This window comes from Podarcis tiliguerta (assembly GCF_965153285.1).
Source record: "Podarcis tiliguerta genome assembly, chromosome: 2".
In the NCBI taxonomy this organism is placed as follows: Eukaryota; Metazoa; Chordata; class Lepidosauria; order Squamata; family Lacertidae; genus Podarcis; species Podarcis tiliguerta.
Window position 1 is genome coordinate 102,397,918 of NC_139535.1, and position 18,373 is coordinate 102,416,290.

At 46.3% G+C, this 18,373-nt stretch overlaps 1 protein-coding gene across 6 annotated transcripts in view; it reads right to left on the reverse strand.

Moving 5' to 3' along the window:
• Positions 1-18,373, reverse strand: part of RHBDL3 (rhomboid like 3) — a 143,735-nt gene that overhangs the window by 110,492 nt on the left and 14,870 nt on the right. Inside the window, exons 2-3 of one of the 6 annotated variants that reach the window (XM_083427764.1) lie at positions 18,154-18,300; positions 12,620-12,643 (exon numbers count right to left, since the gene is read on the reverse strand). The exons of 3 other annotated variants lie outside the window; for them this stretch is intronic. In XM_083427764.1, coding sequence (XP_083283890.1) covers positions 12,620-12,643; positions 18,154-18,300 — 171 coding nt within the window. Of the gene's footprint in view, positions 1-12,619; positions 12,644-13,609; positions 14,168-18,153; positions 18,301-18,373 lie in introns of those variants that run through there. 2 more of the 6 variants (XM_083427765.1, XM_083427767.1) reach the window with 2 other exon arrangements.

The window sequence follows — 18,373 nt, forward strand, 5'->3', positions numbered from 1 at the left end:
ATGTGCAAAAGAAATCTCTATTCATGCAATATTTTAAGGGCCATGCACCCAAATTCAATTGTGTGCTACTTCTTCCATGGTAATATCTGCCTTCATTGCACATTTTACTAAAAGCGAACAGGGTACTGTAAAAACCTCCGTTATCTGAACCTACATGAACAGCGCTCCCTTTCATTCAAACATGGTCTCATCCTAGCCTGCACATATTTACAACCTTTGTAGACAGTATGACAAACATGCAATAAAGGAAACAGTAGGCAGAGTGGAAAAAAGTGCTGGATTTTCTTGGCCTGCGGCTGGAATATGCAGCTTTTTCAGGAAACCCGTCCTACATACTCCCAGGAAGAAGGAAAAAGAAAAAGCACATTACTAGAGGGAGATAGCAAGTTCAAACCAGCTTTCCACCAGCTTTCTGAATCATTAAAGAGCATAGCATCACCTTTGCAGGGAGTGTGGAGGAAGTGCTTCAACAAAGCAAACACTCATTTCCAGCTGAACACCCACAACTTCAGATGATCGACTGTGTCTCGCTTTTGTTGTATTGGACTTATATTATTGTACACCTGGGGTGCCTTTGGATAAAGGGTGGTTTGGAATTTTTTGTTGTTGAAATAGATGAAAAATCTACATGAAGCAGCTTTTGCTTCTCCTGAAGCAGGTAGAGCTTTGCTTCTTATACTTCCGGAAACTGAAAAGATGAGGATATTAATTAGACTGCTGGGGAACAGTGACACTTGGCCAGCAACAACCAAGCATCTTCTGCCTCCAGCTATATGTCCTCACCAATCACCAGCATATTTTCAAGGCATGAGAGAGAGAGAGAGAGAGAGAGAGAGAGAGAGAGAGAAGGCAATCAATATAAAGGAGATTTCTCTTCAACCCCAAAGCCCAAACCAGAGAAGCCAAAGGGTTAAAGCCGCGTGACAAAGGTCAGCAGCAGTTTGGGGGAGAAGAAAAAAAGAGAAGCATTGTGGCTTTAGATGGCGCCTCAATGTTTTCCCCGCAAACCCTACTTGAAAAATGCAATACGATGGTGGATTGAGAAGATCGAGAGCCCTACTTAAGCCTCTGGGTCTTTGTCACTCACAATAGGCCTCCCTTGACTCATTAATCGTGTGTTCCGTGGACAGAGTGCGTCAAACAGCAGCAGATGATAGTCGCCTCAGCATCGGCCCAGCTGTCATCCCCATTCCTCCCAAAGGTACCAGGGCTAGGACTGGGGCAGGTGTTTCTTAACCCTCCCCCACCCCAGCCCCAACAACTCCCTCAGCTCAAGAATACTCTGTCAGCCTTTCCCCCTGCCTCCAGACCCTCTGCCAGGCCACGCTGACAACTGTAAAAGGGATTAAGATCTGGGGCCTAAATGCAGGCAGCCCACCTCCCCTCCCATCTGCCCCCACCTCAACCAGACACATCTCCAAACAAACTTTCCCCAGCTTTTCAAGTCCTCACGCCCTACGCATTTCACCTTTCAGGGGAAATAATGAGAAGGGGTGGGGAAGCCCTTTTATAATTCCTTCAATATGCTTTGCTTCTTCAATGAGCCTCACCCAAAACTTTCTTTGGGAGTGTGATCTGGTGACAGAATGGGCTTAAAAAAAAAATACAGGCAGGGAAGTATCTCTAAAAATAATTGCATTTTAGCAGTTGCTGAATCATAGAATTGTAGAGTTGAAAGTCCAAACCCCTGCAATGCAGGAATCTTTTGCCCAACGTGGGGCTTGAACCCACGACCCCGAGATTAAGGGCCTCATGCTCTACCGACTGAGCTACCAAGGCAGATGCGCTGGGAGCTGCCTTGAGGAGTTGGCATAGACAGAGCAATCTGATGGTGGTTGTAGGGGGCGGGGAAGACCTGTCACTTCCTAAGCCTTGCAGGGCTCATATGGGCCAGGATGGATGGAGCAGGGGGTTTTATCTGCCTCCCCCTATCTCCTGAAAATGATTTTTTAAAAAATCCTTATGGGTTTTTTTCAATGGGAGAGAAAACAATCCATTCTGGGGTCCATCTTATATAAATGAGGGGCAGAGCCAAAGTCATAGAATCATAGAATTGTAAAGTTGGATCGGACCCTGCATATCATCTTGTCCAACCCCCTGCAATGCAGGAATATGCAGCTGTCCCATACAGGGATCGAACCTGCAACCTTGGCATTATCAACATCACGCTCTAACCAACTGAGCTATACAAGTGTTAACTCGACGTCCTTCGAGTCCTCGTTGATCTGCCCCTGACAAGCCCCCAGAGCACCCTCTCATTTTGCTCTTACCACCACTGGAATACCAAGAGTGCTTTAGCAATGGTGGCAGAACTTCCTACCGCTGCATCAGGGAAGTGACTCTGGAGAGGTACGTGGTGCCAAAACAGCCACCCAGCTGCCCCTCCAAGAAGCTTAGGGTTGCAGCCATAGTAAATTATCAAGCACAAATGAAAAGCAAAAGAAAAGAAACAACATTTGCCTCCACCAGCTCCACCAACCCAGGCTCCTTTCAAGATTTTGCTGGCATTGAAACTGTACTTCAGCATGTAGACAAGATAGGATTAGAATTAGCTAGAGGGACTTCTGGAAATTCAAGGGGCAGCAGTAAGAACTTGGGATCAAGCCAACTCACTTATTAAGTGAAATACTTGCAGGCGATTTAGAGTTCTCCTAGTCACCTCAGCCAACCATGTACTCCTCTTTGATTTCGCCACAACCAAGCTATTCCTCTCTTCTCTGTTAATAACGTTTCTTTTCCACAAGTACCATGTGGCATAAAACCAAGCCCAAAGGAAAGGCAACAAGAGAGGACAATGGGAAAGGAAAACGATAAACCGCTCTCGCTCTATTTTTATCCCTAGCTCTAGAAATATAAAAACATATGCTGTAGGATTTTTAAAAAATAAATTAATCAAGTGTCATGTTCTCACATATCAGGAGATACACTTGAAATTAACCAAGTGGTTATGCATATATAATAGGGGAAAATATTTTAATAATTAACTCCTCTTCCACATTTACTGATCTCGCCTTCTTTTATCCAAAAACCATGAGGTACGAAAATGGAGAAAGCCTAATGGTTTTTAAAGCCACAGCTCTGTCAATTATAAGCCACCCAAAAAAACCCCCTCTAAAATTGAGATAGAGGCTGAAAGTATAATCCTTTCCATTTAAAAAGTAAAGTTATGGTTTCCCCTCTTTTTTCCTACCACTGTCCTCAGATGCACTTGTTGCAGATCTGCACTGTAGCTGCTGCTGCTGTTATTGTTATGAATCAGAACTTTTCCTGGCATTAGCAGTCTCCAGGATGTAACTGCAATGTGGTTGTCAGGTTTTTTTTTTCTCTCTCTCTCTCCTGCCCACACAGCTGAGGTTTAGCCTGGCATCTCCAGAGAGAGGCTCTCACACCGCTTCGCCTCGTTAGCATCATCACACTCACGCTGGGGGAGGGAAAGCCATTCGTGGAGGAATCCATGACTCCCTCGTGAGCTGTAACAAAAATGCAGCCCGAGATGCAGGGAGCTGAACCAAGGTGCTAACTTAAGCAGTAGGGAGCTTCTGGGCTGGGGTGGGGGGGCGGCAGGTCTGAGCAAACAGATTGCTGTCAAGGATGATTTTCATAGTGGGAGTGAGGAGCAATGGCAAACCACTGTTAAGTCAGGCATGTGACAAGGAGTTTAAAAGGGACCTACTAAGTAGCTTGATAAAGTAGGATCTAGCCCCCAGCCTATCCTTGTCCTCCAGACTTCAACAAGGGCACTCCCAAACTGAGAACTTAAGGAAGAAATGTCACTTGCTCCAGGGACAGTCCACATATAAGGCCTGGGGGCCAGATCCGGCCCAATCACCTTCTCAATCTGGCCCGCGGACGGTCTGGGAATCAGCATGTTTTTACATGAGTAGAATGTGTGCTTTTATTTAAAATGCACCTCTGGGTTATTTGTGGGGCATAGGAATTCATTCATTATTATTATTATTTTCAAAATATAATCTGGCCCCCCCACACGGTCTGAGGGACAGTGGACCGGCCCCCTGCTGAAAAAGTTTGCTGACCCCTGGTAGTCCAACCTCTGCCTCCTCCTGCTCAGGCTGCACAGAAAAAAAAAAAACCCAAAACATTTTGGTTCCAGAAATTCACTCCAATTGTGCAGATAAAATACAAAAAATTCTACAGGATGTGGTATTAGTGTGCAAAAACAGTCAGGATCCAAGGATCCTCAAGCACGCACCTCCAGATGGTGGAGATGTCAGGCGCCATTCTGACGCCCAGGCATCTTCACTTGGTCACAAGTGGTTGAAAGCCAGGTGCTAAATACACCTGGCGCCTGGCTAATTTTGAACACTGCTACCTCCCGGCGCCGGATCTGCCAGAAAGACCCCATTCTCATCATACACCCATGTGATAGCAAATGTAAGAACAGCAGTTCTACCTGCAGTCCGAACTACAACCACCATGTTGGTGGCTAGGAGCTGGGGATTTTAGGATGAAGCACAGGTTCCTCTCCACCAGCTTCTCAGTGGGGGATGAATGCTGCTGATGTGCAGGTTCCAACTACCCAGCCTTTGATCAAGTGGACATGCGCCTACCACCAGAGGCGCTGCCACCAGGAGTAGGAAGATGAAGGGTAGGGGGAAACAGAGCATTCTGGGGGTGGAATAGGGGCCATGGACTCGGAGCTGGACTAGCATGGAATTCAGCCAGAGAGAGGCCCAATCTGGGACCTTCTGCTGTGCCAGCCTGGAGCCAGCACAACACCAAAATCTGGGAAATAACCCCATGCTGATCAGGAGTCAACAGGGCATCAAATCCTGCTCTGATTGCCCTGCAATGACAATTTGCAGCAATTCTAAAGCAGAAGGCACAGTGACTTCTAACTGCAAGCCAGCTTTGCAAATAAAACAAATAAGTGTGTACAGTGGTACCTCGGGTTACATACGCTTCAGGTTACATACACTTCAGGTTACAGACTCCGCTAACCCGGAGCTAACTCAGGTTAAAAACTTTGCTTCAGGGTGAGAACAGAAATCGTGCTCTGGCGATGTGGCGGCAGCAGGAGGCTCCATTAGCTAAAGTGGTGCTTTAGGTTAAGAACAGTTTCAGGTTAAGAACGGACCTCCGGAACGAATTAAGTACTTAACCCGAGGTACCACTCTATTGTTCCATTAAAAAAGGTATATTGCCTACATTTGTCTGTGTTACACATTTATGGCACGGGGACCACCTGAAACACCATTTTACAAATGCTGTCCCTCTCTGGACGCCCAGAGATGCTTTTATACTTATCGCAGGTAACCAGGCAGGAAGCTGTTTGTAAACTTGCTATGAACATTCTTAAGCAATTCGCAGACATCTGTTTCCACTAGAAAATGCACACAAGAGTTAAAGCAAGGGGCATTTTTAATAGAAACTAAAAGACACCAACCATACAAATTGAAACTGGACAATAAACAGGCCTCAAAAATAGAAACCAAGCTAGTAAGAGAAAGCAGTTTAAAAAGTGAGGGTGGGGGGTGGGGGTGGAGGATGCGATTACTTTGCTTGGAAATGTGTTTCTAATTCAAGAATGATGTGTGAAGTGCTCAGCATGGCTTGAACACACCTGAACTCTCAAGAGAGATGGCAGATGTGGAACAAAAATCCGATGTGTGGGATCACATGTATAAATACATTCTGAAGCTCAAGATGCAAAACAAACCAAAACCACTTTATCATCAGTTCATCCAGAATTACAGTCCCAACAAAAAACAAAACAGGAAAACATTTCATGGGATCGTCCACAGGAAAGGGTCATGCCTCTGATCCTAAGCAGCAGCCAAGACTCTGGCACTGAAGAGGGACCACCAGCTAGATCATAAGGACTAGCGACATAAGCCACAGAGATGCTGAACCTGAACCTGGGCTCTGACACCAGGCTGTTAAGACCATCAGCTAGGAGCCTCCTGAGCTTGAGACAACACCCCCTAGTCAAATTCCTCAGAGGGACTGACCCCACCTCTACACCAAGAGCCTCATAGAATCACAGAATTGTAGAGCTGGAAGGGAACCTGAGGATCATCAAGTCCAACCCCTGCAATGCAGGAATACGCAGCTGTCCCATACAAGGATCAAACCTGCAATCTTGGCACTATCAGCACCATGCCCTAACCAACTGAGCAGGCTGCAATGCAGAAGGTGGGAGCTGCCTCCAACAGAGTGCTGGGCTCCAGGCCACAGCCCAGCCTCGTTAAAACTTTCCATCAGTCATGCAGGAAGAAATCAGAGCCTGGGAAAGGCAGCCTGGACAAGAGGGATAAAAAGGCCACAGCTGAGCTCCAGACCTTTTCAGAGCAGGAGCTATCCAAGGTCCTGGAATCATAGAAACTTAAGAGCTGGATGGGAACTCGAGGCTCATCTAGTCCAACCCCCTGCAATGCAAGAATCTCAGCTAAAGCATCCATGACAGATGGCCACCCAACCTCTGTTTAAAAACCTCCAAGGAAGGAGAGTCCACAACCTCTTGTGGGAGTCTGTTCCACTGCTGAACAGCTCTTGCTGTCAGAAAGTTTTTCCGAACTTCAGTCCAACATGACCTGCTATTGACTGGCTGGTGACTTAATTGATATATTTTTTGAAGAACTCAGGCTTGTATAGCTGATTAGCAAATAGCTGCTGTGGGTGGGCCGAGTTGGATTGGGGCTTTTGCCCCTGTAGCAGTCCCAGTTGGAACTGACTCTTCCACACGAGCTAACTCCCAACAGGAGGAGGGCTAACAAAGTCACCCTCAAGCATCTTTGGCACTCATGGGCTCCACATTGTCCTAATTCAGCAGCACAGCACACGATTTACATAAGGACAGTTCCAGGTTCGAACTCCAGTGTCTCCTGTTGTTAAAAATGACACCAGGTAGCAAGCCCAGGAAAGAGCCCTGCCTTAGCCTTAAAGAGTTGTTGCTATTCGGAATAGACAATATTATACTGTGCTGCATAAAGTGGTAGATTTGGATCAGGGAAACCCAGATTCAAATCTTCACTCAGCCATGAAGCTCACTGGTTGAGCTTAGGTCGATCACTAACCTAGCTCACTGTCGTGCAGGGATAAGAGGGTTGGTGGCGAGACATATGTACGCCACGCTTACTTTGAGATGCACATGAGGATCCTCTAATGAGATACAAATGTGATAAAGACATGTTAAAACTTGCACTCAACCACCCCAGATGGAAGAGGAAATTTTTAATTACAGCAAACAATATATTCCATCATCCAACCCAAACCTAGTGGGCTTTCCATCTATCTTGGTTTCTCAAATCTAGGAAGAAGACATCTGCTTTTGCCCATAGGTGATAAAAGATTTGTGAATCCATTGAAGGCTTGGGGACCAGTTTTCATGAGCTGAGCTTTCTTTGGCAACAACACCCCAGAAATAGATTAAATTTCAACGTTGCCTGCTCATCTCAGGAGGGGCTAATTATTTTGAGACTTCAGTTACCTCCCAGTCCATTTCAGCTGAGTACTGGCAGGTCTCAAGACAGTGTTAAGTGGTATATTGCACCAAGCTCTCATCTCATTTTTGATCATCTTCCATTTCTAGCGATGTAGTCACCTCACTGCCCAGCAACTGAGGATTGGGACAGACGTTGTCAAGAACCTAGCACACAAACCACAAAACAGCCAATCTTTTGGGTTGCACATGAGCCTACAGCTTCAAATGACACTGCTTAACGTTAACATTTGCAAGCAGAGACTACGTAAATTCAGCTTCATGATGCTTTTGGCAGTGGAGTGCAGTGCATCCTTAGATGCCCTATTTCATGACTGCTTCCCTACCCAAGGGGTGTGGGTGAGCACCTGCGCCACCGCCATCTGCTGCCAGTTGGATTGCCATGCTACCCAGATATCTGGGACAGCAGCAGCTGGATTCTAGGTCTGCCATCTGGTATCCATTTAGGGCTCTAGTTGGTTTGATGTTCTAAGTTCCTTTTCTTTTTTAAAAAAATGCCTTTATAGTTTCAGTGGGGGCAAATTTCAACCCAGCTGCTCAGTATGAAGCTTGCTCCCACTGTTAGGAAGCCACAGAAGCCACTGTTAGGAGCAACAGACAACAAGGCAATAGCACTCCAGTTAGGCAGAATCTGATGATGTCTCCTCATCACCCAAGTCCTCAAAATAGCTATACCATCATTTCAGGTAGGGTCAAAATGAACCAGTTTGTGGAATTTTCCTTGCAGGGAAATTGGGGATCAAGCACACCATCTTCCATCAAACTATCTCCAGCTACCACTGATGCATACAAACACCTGTGCTAAATGGGAAATATCCCTGATGGCAGCTGGCAGTTCTGCAGGTGCTAATCCTCACCAGGATTAGTGCCTGCAGTGTGGTGTAGTGGTTAAGAGCGGTAGACTCGTAATCTGGTGAACTGGGTTCGCGTCTCCGCTCCTCCACATGCAGCTGCTGGCTGACCTTGGGCTAGTCACACTTCTGTGAAGTCTCTCAGCCCCACTCACCTCAGAGTGTTTGTTGTGGGGGAGGAAGGGAAAGGAGAATGTTAGCCGCTTTGAGACTCCTTCAGGTAGTGATAAAGCGGGATATCAAATCCTAACTCTTCTTCAGGGACAGAAGAGCCATTGGATCATAGGAAGCTGCCCTACACCAGGGTCAAATTATTGTCTATCAAGCCCAGCGTTGTCTACTCTGGAAGTGGTTTTCAGACAGGAGAGGTGTCATTGTTGTTTTACATCCCCACCTGAAGATGCCAGGGACTGAACCTGGAAACCCCTGAGCTGTGAGCCTCCTTGAGATCAAATGGGAGCCAGCAGAAGATGCTGCAAAACTGTCCCCTCAACAGGAACACTGGGGACAAAAGGGAGACTAAAACCTCCGCTTCTCTCCAAAGCAACCATAAATAGGATGTGGAACTCAAATGGCAAACTGTTTTTCCTGGGTACATACATAGGGAAGCCTTCCAGATGTTTTGGACTGCAACTTCCACCATCCCCAGATTGGGGGTTGAAATCCAAAGCGTCTGGAGGGCACCTGGTTGGCGAAGACTGGTCTAAGGGTCCTTAGACTCTCTGTTGCCGAGAACCGGCTGGAAAATACTTCCAGCGGCAGAAGGCAGGGTGTGGGGATTCTGACCTGCTGAGGCAGGAAAACTATCAGGTGGAAACGGGCTTGAAGGATGAGCGCCACAGAGCACATGCCCTTGGAACCAACTCCCACTCCACTTTTAATCTTTGCAGTGGTTAATGGGTAGCCTCACTTTGTTCAGGGAAAGATTTGGCTTGAGAATACACATCATAGGATGTCCCCTTCCTGCCCCAGTAGGCAAGGGTGAGTTTCTGCATGATGCCCTTTGCTGCCAGAAATACTCCTGATGAATGCATGCACACAAGACCCTTACTCATAATTTTTTTGGGGGGGTGGAGTCAGGGGTTGTTCCATCTCGCAGCTACTTTTCTGTGGCTCTGCCGTGAGCAGAGACTCCTATCTTACCTGTCCTATACTCCCCCCCCTCCAGTTATTCACCAACAGAGTCTACACTCAGGTTCCGGGTTTGGAAACAGGGATAGCACGTTCATCCAAATATAGCATTTTTGCTGAATTGTTAAAATGCAAAGCAGCTGGTTCCTCTTAGAACTTCAGACTAGGCAGCTGTAGTCTACACATCTCAGTGGACTGAAAAGAAAGGAAGGAAGGAAGGAAGGAAGGAAGGAAGGAAGGAAGGAAGGGGTGCCTTGCACATTCAGACCCCAAACTCAGTTTGCAGATGCCTTTCCAGCAACAGCAGCATAGTTTTGACCCTCCCTGTTTTCATCATCATGATAAAAGGATAATAGCTCAATGATAGAATGCATGCCAAAGTCTCAGGACCAGTTCCTAGTGCCTCCAATGTTAGCCTTCCTGAAATCCTAGAAAGTCAGTGCTATTCATACTAAGCTCAATGGGCCAGACTTGGTGTAGGGCAGCTTCCTCTCACTTACTGACATACTTTCCAATACCTCGGAGAAACGACCTCGGCCCAGTATACCTGAAGAAGTGCCTCCACCCCCATCGTTCAGCTCTGAGGGCCTTCTAGTGGTTCCCTCCCTGTGAGAAGTGAGGTTACAGGGAACCAGGCAGAGGGCCTTCTCAGTAGTGGCACCCACCTTGTGGAACGCCCTGCCATCAGATGTCAAGGAAATAAACTAGTACCTGACTTTTAGAAGACATCTGAAGGCAGTCCTGTTTAGGGAAGTTTTTAACGTTTGATGTTTTATCGCGTTTTTAATATTCTGTTGGGAGCCACCCAGAGCGGCTGGGGAAACACATAGGGTATAAATAATAAATTATTATTATTATCATTATCATTATTATCATCACAATAACACAAAAACTAAGAAGCAGCTATGAAAAGTGGCCATGAAATAGCTCCCAAAGAAGAGGGAATTCAGAGTGGCAAAGCAAACTCAGAAGGACCTGCAGAAGGACCTCCTTCTCTGGCCCCAAATAAAACAACTGATACAGATGGAAGTAAATTCATGCCAATGTGTTACAGAATGGACTCCAGCTTGTCATTAGAGTAATGCAACTACATGATCCCACCCCAGATACATTCTGCACACAATGAGGAATGTTGCTCACCCCAGATTTATGGGCTAAATATAGAGCACAGCTTACTGGGTTATAAACAGACACTCATCACCACTGGCAGTGAGCTTACTTAGGGAATGGTAATAAGCCATCTCTGGGATGAGAGGCACATCTCATTGGCAAGGCAACCCACTCAGATAGTCGCTGTGCGGTCTGACCACATACAGGAACCAAATTATTATATTGCCTCATAAAACGCTGCCTTCTTCAAGGGCCAGACAAAGTAATAACAGTTCGCTTGCATAAAGTGGTATTTCTGCCTACACAGAAGTGGGCGGAACACATTAACAGAGTGTTGCAGGCCAAAAGCGAGCCACCAAGACAAAACTCTAGGAAAATGTCTACGTATTTTCGCATGTCACTAAAACTGGAAATAAAAAGGAAATGGAAAGAAATTGTACCTTGAAATGTTAACTTTTCTCCACATTTGTGTTTTAGAACACGTATCTTGAAAATATCTACAAACACCATTTGAATGCTTGCAAACGGCAATGGGTTTTCAGATCCACAGGTAAAATCCCAATAATTATATAAATGCAAACAAGCAAAATGCAAGTTACAGAACAAATCCTAGCCTGCCAACGTAACTGTGAACAGACTTCAGTAGATCTTTGAGACCAGCCGGCTCCCGCCTGCTTAGTTTTTCTTGTTTTTTTTAATTATTGACTTTGCTATGAAAACAGCCAAAGGAAGCCTTTGCACTAGCAGGATTAAGCAACGGGCAACATCAGCAGACATGTTAAAACCTCTGCCACAATACCATTCACTTTAGAGGCTCTACTGATTTAAAACAGGGCCTCTCTGTGCATACACAGAGGTGACATCTGCGTATCAGAAGTGAATGTTTGCTGTGCATGTACAACACACAATATTGTAATATGTTTCATTTGCGCATGAATGAGGAGACCTTTTGGATTCAAGTCGCCCCTGGTTTTGCATGGGGCAGAAGTGGAGATTCACTACTGAATCTTATTCCAGCATTATCTGTGCTACTGCAGACAGCTGAAATAAAGAAAACATGTAAAATATCTACGGTATATCCTACCATCCTAACACTTTAGGTATCTTTCCAACCTTGGGCCTATTGCACTAGATGACCCTCACAGTCCCTTCCAATTCAACAATGACATGATTCTTTTCAGTGATCAACTAGTCTCTTAGGCTAAATCAGTGAAGCTCTGGGAGTTAAGAAACTGACCAATATTAATATGTCCCACACATTGTTGAAACGTTAGATATAGAGAGCATGTCAAACCTTACACAAGGTATTTTCCCATAAGCTGATCTGTTATTAAAATGTAAAAGTTGAAATTCAGTATCAATGTGCTCTACCTGTGAATCTGACGCAAGCATGAAGGAGCTGAACCAGCAACTGTGCTATGAAACTTCTAAAGAAAGGGGAAAACCCATCTTTAAACATGTTGAGCTGCTTTCTTTTTACAGCACAGCCCTGGGAAGAAGGGTCATTCACTGGTAAAAGGTAAAGGACCCCGGACGGTTAAGTCCAGTCAAAGATGACTATGGGGTGCGGTGCTCATCTCACTTCAGGCCAAGGGAGCCGGCGTTTGTCCACAGTCATGACTAAACTGCTTTTCTCACAACGGAATACCGTGACAGAAGCCAGAGCACGCAGAAATGCAGTTTACCTTCCCGCCGCAGCAGTACCTATTTATCTACTTGCACTGGTGTGCTTTTGAACTGCTAGATTGGCAGGAGCTGGGACCAAGCAACGGGAGCTCACCCCGTCGTGCGGATTCGAACCGCCAACCTTCTGATCGGCAAGCCCAAGAGGCTCAGTGGTTTGGGTCATCCATTGATAAGGGTAAGAATTTAAAGGAAGGTGTACAAAATACAGTACAACAGGCATCAGAACCCCAGAGTTGGGGGTAATGCTTGCCAAGCATGACTGCAACCAAATCAGTGCCACACTAACGGCACATAAGCTACATGTTACAAAAGATCCCCCATTGAACAAACTCATTGTTAGCAGGTGTTAGAGCAAAAAAATAAATCTGAATTATTCACATACCTGATCAAACAGAGATTTCCAGTGCTGAGAGAGGGAAGAGGCAATGCATAAAAGAAAGAAGAGGGGAAAAGAGGAAGAAAAGTGTAAGAGCACAGAAATGTACATTCATTCCAGAAACATTTTTTATTTTTTTAGAGAGACAGGTAATCAAATGGAGAATATAGGAAATTAAAGTCCTGCAATCTAGTGCTGCCTTGGACAGTGAGCTGCTCTGAAGAGTTATGACCACGCCAGAGGCACAAACCCCCTTGCCATCACAGATGTCAAAAAGAGCCCGCCATTTCCTCCACACTGAACACCTCGTCACCGATATTTGGAAGTTATGTTTGATTGCACAACACTCTGTAGAGCAGCCCTCTCTGGTGAAGCTCAGATGTTGCTATACTACAACTTCCATCGCCCATAACCACTGGCCATGCTGGTTAGGGCTGATGAGAGTTGTAGCTCCAAAACATCTGGATGGTACACACATACATATATGCATACATAATTTTATTTGTAGGCCACCTTTCCACAGTTCAAACCATGCCCAAGGCAGTTTACAACATCATGAAGAAAAAAAATACATAACTTAACATAACAAAAGTAGTCCTAAACCATCGTAGCCTTCTGGCGGTTCCCTCACTGCAAGAAGTGAAGTTACAGGGAACCAGGCAGAGGGCCTTCTTGGTAGTGGCACCCGCCCTGTGGAACACCCTCCCATTAGATGTCAAGGAAATAAACAACTATCTGATATTTAGAAGACTTCTGAAGGCAGCCCTTTTTAGGGGAGTTTTTAACGTTTGGAGTTTTATCGTGTTTTTAATATTCTGTTGGGAGCCGCCCAGAGTGGCTGGGGAAACTCAGCCAGATGGGCGGGGTATAAATAAATTATTATTATTAATTATTATTATTATTATTATTAATACACAACTGAACAATTTCCACATAAACCAAACAAGATCTAAAATAAAGATAGAAAAAACTGCCACTATCATAATGGCTTTATACAAGTCTAATGCATCTTAAAACCCCATGAGGAAAGGTTACCACATTTGGGACTTTTTAAGCTTGGGGTGGGCCGAAGACAAGTGAGGGGTGTTATGACAGAAGTTTATAAAGTTATGTATGGCATGTAGAAAGTGAAAAGAGAAAAATTTTCTCTCGCACGCACAGCACTAAAACATATAGACACCCTGAACATTGGAGGAGATAGGACAGACAAAATGAAGTATATCTTTGCACAGTTAAAACGATGGCATTCGCTACCACAAGATGGCCACCAACTTGGATGTCTTTAAAAGGAGACAAATTTGTGGATGATAAGACTGTCAACACAGGGCCGGCCCAAGACATTTTGGCACCTGAGGCAAACCACCAAGTAGTGCCGCGCCCGCCCCCCAACCAGGAAAGAAGGGTTGAGTGAAGATCTACATCAGGAACACGGCCAGAATAAAGAACTACATCAAAATCAAGGGAGGGAGGAGACCAGCGGTGCCTCCTATTTGCAAGAAACCGCTGTGGAGGCATCATTTGGAGGGGACTGCCAAGGAGATGACAGATCTCCTCACAGCGTGAGGGAAAGGTGGCCAAGGAAAATGCCTGCACTACTGGCTAGAAAATCTTCTTTTAAAAAAAATCTGTTAAAAGTTAACTTTATAAGCTTTCAAAACTCTTTAAAATTGATTTTCTAGCCACCATGACAAAGCAGCAGCAGTACAGGCACTCCCCTAGGCCCACCTTACCCAGAATGCCTTGCTCTGAGGAAGGAGCCACTTCTCATATGGATGTGCACCTGAAAGACCAAGGAAGAAGCGCAGGTGCCTGGATGGGAAGTTACAACTAAGTGCAATTTATGACATTGCATAGGATCTGTTAGGGCATCAGCCTTGGTTTGCAGTTTCTTGGCTTGGTTGAACTTGAATCGATATGAGAGTCTTAAACTAGCAGGGTTTTTTTAAACCACTGTATATTATAAGGAACACCAGGCCGTGCACTCTTGACAACCTCCGGTTAGAGCAGATCGCATAACACCAGCCAATCGAACCTGAAAACGCATGGCAGGTCCACCTCGGCAAACTGTTCTATTAAAGAGCTCAGCTTTTGTGCGCTAACTCCCTGGAATCCCACAGAAACAATCGAGCTCTTGCCTGAGTGAATATTCCTTTATATCAAAACTCCCACTTGTCACAGTAAATCTGCCCAGTGATTCAGAGTTAACGTTCGATCAACGCTTTTGTTTAATGCAACTCCAGATGCCGCCAGACAGAGATGCCACACATCCCTGGCAGCCGAGCCTCCCTTTGCAGCGAGGCGCTCTGGTTTCCCTCTTGGTGTGTATGTGCTGCCGCCATTGCTGCCGCCACCACCGATACAAGATACGCATCCCTTCAGTTAGACCTCATTGGCATGAACCTGACTGGGCATTACTTTGGCAGATCATACAAGTGCCTTTTGCAGCTATTGCCTCTTGTAAGTCACCTTCAACCCAAGACACCCAACCAGCAATGTGGGACCAATTTAATATGAACATCTGCCTATGACCCTCCTTCTCCTTTCCCCCCTAGAATGAACAGGTGCCAAGGGAAATGGGACTCCCGCACTACCCACAACTGAAGAGGGGATTTCCACAGGTACAGATTGCTGATCAGAAGAGGCGAGGGGGGGGGAATGCACCTGCCAGAACCCACCCTGCTGTTTTTAAAGCTGAACTTGTGCCACCTAAGATTCAGAGGCGGCCCACAAGCTGAAGACCATCCGTGTATTCAACCAGCCTCTGTTGCTGTGTGCCTTGAGCAATGTTAGATCTGCAGATCTAACATTGGGTGACACCTGGCTTGAGAGCAGTACGTGTGAAAAGGATCTAGGAGTCTTGGTTGACCACAAACTTGACATGAGCCAACAGTGTGACGTGGCAGCTAAAAAAGCCAATGCAATTCTGGGCTGCATCAATAGGAGTATAGCATCTAGATCAAGGGAAGTAATAGTGCCACTGTATTCTGCTCTGGTCAGACCTCACCTGGAGTACCGTGTCCAGTTCTGGGCACCACAGTTCAAGAAGGACACTGACAAACTGGAACGTGTCCAGAGGAGGGCAACCAAAATGGACAAAGGCCTGGAAACGATGCCTTATGAGGAACGGCTAAGGGAGCTGGGCATGTTTATCCTGGAGAAGAGGAGGTTAAGGGGTGATATGATAGCCATGTTCAAATATATAAAAGTATGTCACATAGAGGAGGGAGAAAGGTTGTTTTCTGCTGCTCCAGAGAAGCGGACACGGAACAATGGATCCAAACTACAAGAAAGAAGATTCCACCTAAACATTAGGAAGAACTTCCTGACAGTAAGAGCTGTTCGACAGTGGAATTTGCTGCCAAGAAGTGTGGTGGAGTCTCCTTCTTTGGAGGTCTTTAAGCAGAGGCTTGACAACCATATGTCAGGTGTGCTCTGATGGTGGTTCCTGCTTGGCAGGGGGTTGGACTCGATGGCCCTTGTGGTCTCTTCCAACTCTATGATTCTATGAGATATTAGCAGGGGGGAAATGTGCATCCACATGCTGCAAAACAACAACAACAACCTTCACATGCTGATTTCTGCAGATAAAGCTGCCATTACAAGGGACAGCAGCAGATCCGGCCAATTCCTTGTGGTCAGTTGGCAACCCTAATGGTGAGTGTTTTGCAGAACCAGCCCAGTTCATAACTTAAGTCTACAATTAGCTGTAGAGTCCCTTGCTTTTAATAGTTTCATGGAAGAAGAGAGATGCGTACCCACCTATGCTGGCCCAAGAAGGAGTTAAAAACAAGATCTAAGGCATTTTAAATGCTAGACTTGGGGGGGGGGGGCTATAATTATGGAGGTTTAAAAGCCTGTTTGCTTCTGAAAGAGCGGTTCCGGTCTCTTGTGTAATATTAAATGTGGCTTCTCTTCTCTAATTACATGTATTGTTAAACATAGCTTTCCCAGGTAATAATATCGGGTTTATTATTACTCTCTGGGAAAGAAATCCAGCAAGACAAATGTATTTAAATATTAAGAAGGGGGTTACAAGCACTAAGGAATCCGATACTTCCCCCTGTGGTCTGGTACAGAGGCTCCTTTCCCTAATCAGCACATTCCCTTTTAAGTTTGGATTCTGGGCTCCACATGGATCTCACCCTGCAGAGAGAGAGATGCAACTGGAAGAGGTTACAACCAGCGCCCAAGCCATTTTTTCTGGGCTCAGCACAAAGCTTGCCCCACATGCCCCAAAGTCCTTGTCCTTTTTCAAAAATGGGAGGGTTGGGTGAGGTTCTTCAAGTGCTTTGGTTCCCTCTGTTTAAGCTCTTTCTCCTGCTTAGTTTTGGTTTTGTAGCCAGAAATGCAGGGACAGCCTTTTAATGAGGCAAAAGGAAGCAGTCTGCTTCAGCAGCAAGAGCCACAGGGGAGCGGGGGCGGGGGAAGGGCATGATCAAACCCTCAATGCACTGCCACCTGCTGCTGCGGCTGCAAGAGAACAAGTGATAGCAGCTTCTAGGTTCTGGTAAGATCCTATTGGAAGCCACAGCAGCTTCTCCTCGCTTGTCCCACCACCAGAGAAGCGAGGAGAAGCGGCAGCTTTCGGCAAGATCTTTCCAGAACCCAGAAGCTGCCGTCGCCACCACAGATGCGGTGGAGCAGCACCTTTCTGTTTAGCTTCAGGCGCTGAAACGGGATGGGCAGCCCCTGCAGAAATGGCACCACAGCATTAAGCATACCTTGCATCGTTGTCCCACCACCAATCTCCAGGCTCTGAGCTTTCTACCCCTGGGGATTCCCCCCCCCCCATGCCTCCCACCACTCCTAGACATCCAGCCATGACACACCAAGGGCGTCCATGTTGGTGCACTAGTAACTAGTGTGCTAGTGGAGGAAGAAGGGGCATTATCCTAACGCAGCTCCTCCCACTCCCACCCGCTCCAGACTGCTCATTGGTTCATTCTTGCCTTGCCTGGTTACAAATACTTCCAGGTCAGACCTGAATCTTTACATGTGCAACAGCCAGGCACCATCTCTGCTTTGGTTTTGATCCCACCTGCCTCCTCCCTCCACGCTTCCCTCCTCCCAATCTGCCAGCTTGCCCTTCAGCACCCTCATTCTAGCTCGGCTTCCCCTCCCTTCAAATGACATGCCTCTGAAGGTTCTCCTCCTGTTGACGTTCTCCAGAACTTAATCCAACTTTGGTCCTAGTCCTGCCGGCACTCACGCTTCATGTCTCTGTGCTGACACCCATCCACAAAGGAGTACAGATGTAAGCCTACCCATTAGAGTGGGTGGGTTCGCCCCACGCAGAAGGTGCACAGGAGCTATGAGATACCATTGACATTGACTGCCACCCGTCTACTCATGATGAAACTGCCTGACAGGAGAATGGGGGCCACATTGTGCAGCGACAGGATCTTGCTGCAGCCTTTCTCCAACAACTCCACATCCCACCAGACAAGTCAATTTGCCACTCGGCATGAGAAAACACACATCAGTATCGTCGCTACATTTGGAAGCACTACTTTGCTCCGAGCTAGGTCCTCTGCACGTACCTTTCTCACATGCTTCTGCCCTCTGATTGAGTCACACTGTGTCCTGGACAGCAGAGGTTGATCTGTGGGGGGTTGGTGGCTTGGCAGCTTTGCCTTTGGGCAGCAGGTTGGAGTAGATGGACTTTGGTTCCTTCCAACTCTATGGTTCTATAAAGCAGGAAGTAATGGGACGCGTGGATAGGAAGTCGGCAAGAAACAGCAAGTGGATTTTTCTACCCTA